Source organism: Echinops telfairi, unplaced genomic scaffold (genome assembly GCF_000313985.2).
Source record: "Echinops telfairi isolate 266 unplaced genomic scaffold, ASM31398v2 ScPeMD7_7410;HRSCAF=8448, whole genome shotgun sequence".
Taxonomy (NCBI): Eukaryota; Metazoa; Chordata; class Mammalia; order Afrosoricida; family Tenrecidae; genus Echinops; species Echinops telfairi.
The window spans coordinates 14081258-14091511 of NW_022111310.1; the positions used below are offsets into that span (position 1 = coordinate 14081258).

At 45.0% G+C, this 10254-nt stretch overlaps 1 protein-coding gene across 1 annotated transcript in view; it reads right to left on the reverse strand.

The window, feature by feature from the left end:
- Positions 1 to 26: 26 nt before the first annotated feature.
- The window catches only part of TXN (thioredoxin), an 82098-nt gene continuing 71870 nt past the window's right edge, over positions 27 to 10254 (reverse strand). The window contains exons 4-7 of the mRNA XM_045296536.1: positions 7294 to 7398; positions 6804 to 6863; positions 443 to 508; positions 27 to 147 (exon numbers count right to left, since the gene is read on the reverse strand). Of these exons, the coding sequence (XP_045152471.1) occupies positions 85 to 147; positions 443 to 508; positions 6804 to 6863; positions 7294 to 7398 (294 nt within the window). The 3' untranslated portion in view covers positions 27 to 84. The remainder of the gene's footprint in view (positions 148 to 442; positions 509 to 6803; positions 6864 to 7293; positions 7399 to 10254) is intronic.

The window sequence follows — 10254 nt, forward strand, 5'->3', positions numbered from 1 at the left end:
TAGTCTTCATACTTGATTCTTCTTTCTTGTAAATACAAAAAGGTTTACACAGCTGATGGCTGGTTACATTTTCAGGAAGCATAATTAACTTAACTTGTTAATGGTATCTTCAAGTTTTTCCTTATTAGCGCCAGAAAATTCACCCACCTGTGAAAAGAATATTGCACTGATGTTACATATACATATAACGACTTACTCAGAGCCTGTATCGAAGGACTTCTGTGTACTCTGTGATACATATGATACAGCAAACACAAGAGATTTAGTGGGATTCTAGCAAAGATCAATTTTAGACACCCCACTTCTCACTCAATTCAGTACGGAAAGGCATATTTAAAAATTCTACAAGTAGTGACATACTTCCTATTTGGGGGTCAGTCACTTCTGCTGCATTTCCCCCACGTTTTCTGATTTCCCAGCTAGTTTTCTCGAAAGGCCATACCTTTTGTCCCTTTTTATAAAACTGAAACGTTGGCATGCATTTGACTTCACACTCTGAAGCGACATCCTGAGGGAGGAAGCAGAGAGGAACAGGTAAGGCCATGCGCATAAAGCCTTGACAGAGCATCAACGAGGAGCTTTTCCTGTTAGAAACCCAATACCAGCATTAGGCTTCCCCGCCCAGTACACAAACACTAATTTAACAAGTATCACGGTGGCACAAAAGCCAAACTGTTGCCATTACGATTCTTCTTAATGAATATCTCTCCTCCTCTCCGAGGGGCATCCACCAGGCTTCCTGGGCACCAGGTATGTCAGCCGAGTAAGATGGTGCCTATGGAAGTCCTCTAAGGAAGCAGTGCCAACCGCAGTAAAGGGCTCTGGAGTCTGACGGCACCTATTCCTCAGAACGCGCACCTCTTCCTGTTGCTCATTGTCCCCCTAGTTTTATGATGGGGGTGGGTGGGGGCAACTAAATGATGATTTAAGGGCTAAAGTCCAAGTGTTGCAAGATAAGCAAAACTGTACTTGCAAAAGAATTAACCCCCAAAGAAAATCATAGTAAAGTAGAGACAGTACCACCTTGGGGTTTTCTTTAATCTTCCTTTTTTTGGGGGTGTGATAAATATATATATGTAAAATTCATTTGCCTTTTAACATTTTCCATGCACGGGTCTTCTGTGTATTCTCAATTAAAAATTCACTTAGGGTTCTCAAGCCTGGCTGCACATCAGAACCGTCCAAGGAAAACTATTAAGTCACCTCTGGGCCCGTAGTGATGCGAATGTTCTAACTTTGGGGAACCGCCTGATTGGAGCCAAATGGGCAAGCACTGCGAATTGGGCTAGTCAGCACCCGTCTTCTCTTCTACTGGACGTGGTCGCTACTGAAAGGAGACTTTTCTGAACCGCACAGCTGACCGGGTAATGCACACCACACCATTTTGTTGCAAGGATGCACCATGAGGGTTTACCTAACAGCTCACTTTCCATACACTGTTCACTTGTAAGAGTCTAGAAGAAAGTGCCCCACACAAGGTTTGGCTTGGACAAGCATCTCAAGCTGAGGTGGAAAAGGCTCCTGGAGGCAGGCGCTCAAGAGGGCTGGGAAAGGAAGGAGGAAGGATCCAGCAGCCAGTGAGAAGCTGCACAGGGCCAGCAGTCAAGCAGGAAGAATTAAGAACCAGATTGTGGAAACCAAAGAACTTTCAAGGGCCACAAAGGGCCAATAAGATGGAGGATTGACGAAGTGGCTACAAAAATGGGCTCAAACCTAACAGGTTCTGCTGGTGAGGTTCGTTGTGAGCCAGAATTGACTCAGCACACTTCACTACCACCCCCCCACCCCCCCATGGTGGTGACTTCAGGAGTAAAGGGCCCTGTAATTGCAAATGGAGACGAGGCTCTGTGTTGGGGGCTCAAAAGAGCAACTCTTCAGGTGTAACTTCATCTCTTCCTCCAAGACAGGAAAGTAGAGTGTGGCTTTACAACTTTCTAAATACGAAGGGACTTCAAATTCAACGTCTGCCATGTTCTAAGCGTCCAATGCTTGGTCCAAGAAAGGGAGATGGAGAAGTCACCAGCACTGTGTAATAGGGCAATCAAAATGAAGATCTTAGGAGAGTCTCATGGGAAGGACCTGCGGGGATTGTGGGTACGTAGCCAGCATGGAGAAATAACCAGGACATGAAGGCGCTCTGGTGGCAGGGCGGTTAAACTCTTGGCAAGCCCACCAGCTCCTCTGCAGGAGAAAGGTGCATTGGTCTGCTTTCAAAAAGGTTTACAGCCTTGCAAGCCCAGAGGGGCAGCTCTCCTCTGTGCTCTCAGGTCACTGAGTCAGAAGAGACCCGATCGTACGAGTTGGTTAATCAGGAAATCAGAAGATGACAGGTTAGGAGGGTAGCTAAGAGGTTACAATACATGGGTCGCTTTGAGCCAAATCTGAGCCCAATTCAAGTGATCCCCAAGCAAAACTCTGAATGTGTTGCCCATTCGTGGTATCTCTTGACCTCCAATTTCTGCAAACACCGGGCTTACCCTCCAAGGCACTGACTGGGTTGAAGAGCAGCTGCTTTTTTTAGATTAGTAGCTGGTCACTTCGTCATACCCTCTCCACCTAGCACATTTCAATCACAGTGTGATACAAAATTTCCTGGAAGCAAATGGTGTAAGCCTCAGAGGACAGGTGTGTTTGCTCCTGGATTACCATATCACTATGAGTTAGTGACCTGGCAAGGCTCCTGAGGGCCCACTCTCTTCCATTGAACTCCTCTAATACCAAAGAAGTATTGTTGGTGGAACTCAAATTGCCTTCACATATGAACGTACTTATGCATCACCACTTCTAGCTGACAGACTACTTCCAAGCTGTATTGGTGGAAATACCCAAAGCAAAACCAAACACACTGCTGACTCTTGGGGGTTTCCCGAGACTAACTCTGCGCTAGTAAAAAAGCCTCATCTTTCTCATGGAAAATACGGGGCCCATATAAAGAGAAATAATGAAGAGCAGCCAAACCCGAAGTCTTATCTGACTGAATGCCTTCAACGAGGCCCTTCATGTGATGTTTAAAAATTACAGCCAAATCTTTATTACCTACTACTGCTGAAACATTTTAATGAAAGCATTAAGAATGTTTTCATTTCTTTGCCTGTGAATGTGACTTTTAAAAGTGGTATAGGATCCCATATCATGATTTTAACACCACCACTCCTCCCCCAATTTACTAGGCTTCTGGGCTATTTTCAATCTATGTACATCCTTGCAAATAAATGTCCAGTCACATCCCTGGAGCAAATCCTTAAACTGGAATGGCTGGGTTTAAGAAAACAAATACATATATTTTAATTAATCTATTTACATACACATAATCCAGGTTCAATGCCAAAAAACAAAAAAACAAAACAAAACCCCCAAACACCAAGGTAATGTGTGTTCTCAACGAGCTACTGCTAACATTTTATTGCTCATGTGCACATTTTTTTGAAAAGCCAGTGGCACATACACTATAATACACATACATTCTAGGAGAAAGTGCACACAACTGATCCTTTCCCACATTACACACAAGACCTGTTTTTAAAACGTCCTCAGCACAGTCACTATAGGGACACACCTCCACTTTGACTAACCCACAGTTCAATATGTTAACAGTTTAGATGTTGGCTAAACACTTTAATCTTCCCCCGCCCAGCCCCGGAAGTTAAATTTAATTCAGAGTTAGAGTATGCTCACTGTAAAGGCTCTAGATACACATTGTTGTTAGACTGTTTCCCAGGGATTTTGTATCAATATAGCATGATTTCTGACATTTAACTTAAGACTGGTACTGTAGCTAAATCCATCAGCCTTTCCCTTCAGTTGGGTGACCACACTTTTCCCGGGCCCTTTCCTCTGTGACGAGACAACGCTGTTCAGATGACACGAGACAGCGTACTTACCAGACGCAGTGGCTACGCTTACAGGGTTTCCTAGGGTCTTAAAGTTTCTTCTTGAAAGAAACAGAGAGAACTTTTCAACCCCAACTGATGAATCATTACTAAGTGCTTAAGTAGCTTTGGCTCCGCTCTGGAGGGCTGTCTACTCTGTTCCACGACCTCCCTGTTGCCTTGTTTCCATCAACACAGCAAACATGCTTTACTCTGTGGGGCCTGCTTCCAGCTCCGCTCACCAGTATGTTTTTCTTTTTAATACCTTCCAAAATGTTTCTCGGTCTATTACTTCAGAATAATGCATCAGTCCCACCCCAAAATGCCTGGTTGAGAAAGGGTGGAAAATTTGAGGGTACTGATATTTAACTAAGTGACTCTGTATCTGGGTGTCCAGATAATACATGCCCAGATAATACAACTATAACATGCCCATAGAATAAAATCTTTAATTTCATTATATGAGCATGTTATAGTTAGATCGTTTCCTAACATTTATATCCTAAAGTTGATGTTTTATTTCATTTCTACTTCTTGTCCTATAAACTAGCTTATCTGCTTTCTATTCCTCCAGTGAGGTGGGAGTATGCACACCATTTAAAACTTTATGTAAGCTTTGAAAACACCCTTGACTCGATATTTCTTTGCCACTCTCTTTATCTAAAGATAGAAAGCTAGCTCACTCCTTAATGGGACTCCTCCCACCACTTCGTGTTTTTCTGTGAACAATCTGGATATTGAAAGGAAAAAATATAGAGTAAAATTCATCTTCTAGGGGTGTACAAGGTCTGTGAGCTTTGATAAAAGTATAGTCATAAAACCAACACTTCCGTCAAGATAGGACAAGCCCCTGGCTCTCCACATCTCCTCTCCGGGCTCCTACCCCTTGCAACCACTGATGTGTACTGCAGCCTTATCGTGTTGCCCAAACTTGGAATTCAAAACAAAGTTTGTCTCATAACTACAGGGGACTCTCTGGTTTCCAGCTCAGCTGGCCACGTGGCTGAAATACCTTTAAATCTGCCTTTGCCACTCCTGAGCTCATTGCTGCTTATTCTATCAAAAACCAAGAGGCATACATGGCATTCCAAAAGATTACAAAATGATCAGATCCAAATGGTTTTGTTTCAGTTTTCATTCACAAAGTAAGCACCAATCCACTGGGAGAGTTGAGAGGCGTAGTCTTGTCAAAGAAATCAAGGTTAACTGCCAGGAACCACTTTCCTATGGCCATAAAATTGACCTGGAGTGTCTCTGACATCAAGCAGGTCAGTTCTTACTGCCCGCGTGGCTAGAGAGCTTTCTAGGGAAGCCTCTATGAGACGTAATTTTTGGAATATTTGACTCCCTTTGGGAGTCAAAGGGAAAGGCACCCCCATTTGCTAGAGGGTTATGCCAAGGTCAGTCAAGGCACATTCCGGATGATGGTCACAGCCCCCCGGCACACTTGGGTCAGAAGGAAGGCTCTTGCCTATCCACTTCCAAAAAGTTGGGAACTGAGGTAGAAAGAGCACCAAGGGCTTTATTCATTAACATGTGACTCCTCCCTGCCCCCCCCCACCCCCATAGTGTTAAAAGGAAACAGGGTCCCAAGAAACCTGAGAGGACAAACATTAAGTGATCATTGGAATAATAGTTAAGATGTTCCCGAGCACACGCCTCCCGTGCCGGACCCTATGCTGGGGGTTTCCTTTTATCTTGGCCACTACTGTCTGCTCTCAGAGGCGCACCATCAGTGCACAGAGGCTCCGACTGAGGCACAGGGTTGCACAGTAATGAGTGACAGCTGCGGAAGAAAGCCAACGTCACCGCCACCTCAGCCAACATCAACAGGACGTGAGCGGGTGGGGCACAGAGGACGGGAAACTAACCCAGACTAGGGCGGGGAAGGGTCATTTCAGAGTATGAACCGGCCAGGCATAACAGGCAAAAAAGGAAAGGCTGAGCCATGTAGAGACGAGAGTGCAGGCAGAACGTGAGTGGGAGATGGGCGAGTAGGGCATGGGCCGGGGACTGTAAGACAGACTGCAAGGTACGAAACATGGTCCAAGTCACAGAGGTCCTTACAAACTTATCAAGGGCTGCCGTATATCTGCTTTTATGGACCCTCACTACCTTTATTAAGCAATCTATGCTAATGAATAAGAGGTAGATGTAAAGAACTAGTCATATACTGAGAACAAGGGATTAGCCCAGCGGTTCTCAATTTGTGGGTCATGACCCCTTTGGGAGTCAAATAACCCTTTCACAGGGGTCACCTAAGACCATCGGAAAAACACATGACAATTTACATTATGCTTCATAACTAGCAAAATCAGTTATGAAGTAGCAAAGAAATAATTTTATGGTTGGGAGTTACCACAACATGAGGAACTGTATTAAAGGGTCGTGGCATTAGGAAGGTTGAGAACCACTGGATTAGCCTAAAGCAGAAAGTCACAGAAGGTTCAAGAACAGAATCCAGGCCCAGTGCCTTGTGTACCACAACTATACCACCACCACGGAGCAGCTAACTCCTCCTGTCCCCTGGGGCCAGGCTAGTGTGAACGTGCATAATGGCTCACACATGCACAGTGAGCTCCAAGGTGACACACCTTGAACAGTGTCTCAAGGGTTCAGTAGGCTGTAAGAGGTAGGGCCTCAAACCTGATTGGCACCAACGAGACCGAGCATCCTCCAAGGAGGCCAAGGGCAAAGGCGCGGAAAGCAGACTACCTCATTTTAAATTGTGGTGCTTGCGAACTCTAGGGATGCAGGCCTACTCTGTCCTTGAGGGTCACTGTGAGTCAGGACCGACTTGGTGGCAACGAGGTTGGTCTCCTCCACTGCCCGTCCCCTGGTTACATGGGGGTCTTAACAGCATCAAAGACTGAATAGTCAACACTTCAAGTTAGCACGAGGCCTCAGCAGTATTTCAAATTTGCAAACACATACCTGGCAGTCATCCACGTCAACTTCAAGGAAGACCACATTGCCATACTTTTCACAGAGGGACTAGAAAACATTTAAAATAAGAAAGCCAAAGTTTTAAAACCTGGGAAACAGCAGTCAAGATACTCAAGCTTTGTAAATAAACACTTGATTAAAGTAATGAAGAATTCGCCCCCGCGCCCCCCCAATAAAGTCCCCCAAATTTTAAGACACCAGGCAGGTATGAAGAGACACCCATTTTTCTCAGAATACATTCCTCCTGCTATAAAGTAATTTGGTACATCCACTTGGGAGGTCTGCATTTGGAGTAGGGCCCATGTTTCAACCTAACTGACCCACATGAATCACACTTGCATGGCTACACTACTGTGCTGGTAGACCAAAAGATCTACAAGCGAAAAAAAAACAAAAACCAATTTTACTTTCCTATTTTGGTGATGCACCCCATCCACAAGACCAATCTCTTTCAAAGTAAAAGTTGTTCAATACTCACATGATAGAAAGGCTTGATCATTTTGCAGGGCCCACACCATGTGGCTGAGAAGTCAACCACTACAAGCTTCTCTCCAGCACTCTTCAGGGCTGCCTGAAAATCTTCCTAAGGAGGAAAAAAGGTACACGTGAGATGATAGATAGATAGATAGATAGATAGATAGATAGACAGACAGACAGAGAGACTCAGTAGGTTTGAAAGGAATCTTAAATACTGCTAGAACTGTCGTTTGATAAAGGAAGCAAGATGTGGTAAATACTTCACACATCTTCATGGTTATGGTTCATGAAAAATAAGTAATCTACATTTAAGCTAAGTAAATTGTCAGAAAAACCACACAAAAAACCAAACGCTTCCACATCAAATCCAGGCATATTGTAGCCACCCAACAAATGCGTATCGGCTGATGAACAGGGTTGAAGTCAAATGGCACAGGGATTTAACAACTGACTCATCCAAAGGAGAAAAAAAGTTACCTTAAAGCTAACACTTGTCTGATTAAACTAATATTGTTTATGGAAGAAAATGTGAAAACTTTTTTAAAAAGTCAAGAAAAATCACTTCTTCCACGTTTCAAAACCTCATAGATGCATGGAAGTCAAGTGACATTCAATATATCTTCTCATATTTGAAAAAAAAAAAAAGCTTTCAAGAGTCGAGGTCGTACTATTTATGAACCATGGGGTTCTGCTTTTTGATTTCTAAATTCTGCCCTCGTTATCGCTCCAATGAAACAATCTTGAGTCTCATGAGGGGAGCACTTTTCATGCTATTTTGCATAAGGGATACATATAAAATAAATTCCACCGGCAGATGAGATCAAGAAATCCCTTACCACCAACCTCTGTGAATTATTTATGATGGTGTGGAAACTATAACTGTGGAACCGAACCTTCTCCTCTTTAGCACAATTGGTACGGACTTAGAAACAGGCCAGCAGTGAGCTATCAGATAAACATTTATATCCAATCCAATGTCTCAGTTGCTGGTCAAATAAGCCACAAACAGCCATTTCATGTGAATGATAATAGGATTCAATCGACAGCAGCTAAAATTCTTCCTTTAAAAAAACAACAACACTGTGTGGTTCACCATTATCCCTTTCTTTGCAGAAACAGACCCTAGTGCACTAAACTACCATATGTTCATGAAAATATCACACCCCTGTTTACTAATCCCTCCCTCTTCCCAGGAGGTATTTTCAGTAAATGCAACTGTGTCATTTCCCCCTCACTTGTAGGGCGGGGGCAGGGGGCGGAGGGAAGCACCAGTGGTTAAATTATCTCCCAGGGGGCAGTTGGCCAACATAGAAGGTACGTGTTATTTGTACAAAAATATGGCACTAATACAGTTCTACAAAACAAGGTTCTTCTGATTGATAAAGACACAACTTTCAGCCTATCAGGATGAAAATCTAGAGAGCATTCAATGTTGATAAATACCAATCATATTCGAATTCAGGTTTTCATTAGAGGCTGCGGGCCACAATTGTGAACACGGCTTGATTTATCTCAGGGTTGGGGCGCTTTTGTGAGTGATGAATTCCCTGACACCCCTGTGCACCTCAGTGATGGGGGGGGGGGGGGTAGAATCACCAGAGCTGCAACTACTACCAAGAGGAAAGGACAGTTTCGCTCCAGAAACCAGTCAATTTTCTTTTGTTTGTAATGTGCCCTCTCGCTTAAAGGTCTTCTGGCTGGGTTAATGGGTTCTTACTGGCTAGGTTCTACTGAAGGGGGTACCAGACTTGGGGACTAGAAGCCTCTCAACAATTAAACTAGTATCTATCACACAGTAGATTCTAAACCAAACTTTTCAACAGGACTGAGTTACTAATTAAAATGGGCACCATTTCAAAAGGCCAGAATCACTAATCAAGAAAGACTATGAAGTTACACTAAGACATTTTGCCATCAATTTGTCTGGAATTATGGTGAAAAAAAGTGCTAACAGTGGAGTGAAAGGGGCATTCTCATTTACCACGCGCACCATTTATAAGCTTTTAACAAGGTCACATCCTTTGCCCAATAATTGTACGTGAGGCTCTAATCTAAGAAAGCAGCTTGCTCCTGGAACCAGGTTTATGATAAAAACATCTACTGAAACGCTGAAGCTTCCTAGTATTCACCAATGTCTTTAGACAGGAAAAGAGGTTGCAAAGAGCTTTCTGATTACACGAAACACCCCCAAACCAAAACAGCACACATAATCTCACAGGTGATTTCTCTCGTCTTCCAAAGTTGGTGGAAAAATGGAAGGAGAAAAAAAAAATTTCCTCCATGAACCTTTTGAAGCGCCTGGCGTATTCCCTGGCTATAAAGTTCCGTATGTAAAGATGCCCCACCAGCATGTACTCAGGGAATGCAAGGTGCCCCTTGGCCGCTTTCCCTGGCTGCCGGCTGCTGCGCACCGGGGTCTGTTCACTGCGCAGCCACCGCCGTTTCCTTGCATTTACTTTTTGGACTGCATTTAACACGCGCTCTTGATCGGCTATCGTGTAAGGGTCACTATGCTAGCTAACACGAACCCGCGAGCAAGTTTTGTCTTTGGACCATTTAAAAGACACAGAGCCCCAAATCCGAGTGCTTCCAGGCCCACGTGCATCTGAGGCCGGCCCGGCGGTCCCTCGAAGGCCACCGGGAAGACCAGAAACCAGCAGGGCAGGGCCGGTCCCCGGTCCGGGCCTCCGGGACTGAGTCATTCCCAGGCCAGCGTTGCCGGAAACGCGCCCGGCGTCGCAGGGGAGGAGTCCGGGGGCGTAGCCCGGGCCTCCCCAGCTCGCCGCCACCTGGGGCCCGGGCCGCGTGCCAGAGGGGGTCTCCAGCCCCGACCCCCCCTTTAAAGCAGGCCCAGGACAGGTGTCTTTGGGGCAGGGCAGGGCGAAGAGGCATCCGGAGGAGGTGCCCCACCCGACCCCACCCCTCTCGATTGGATCTAGTGGCTCCGGGGGTGGGAGGGGCC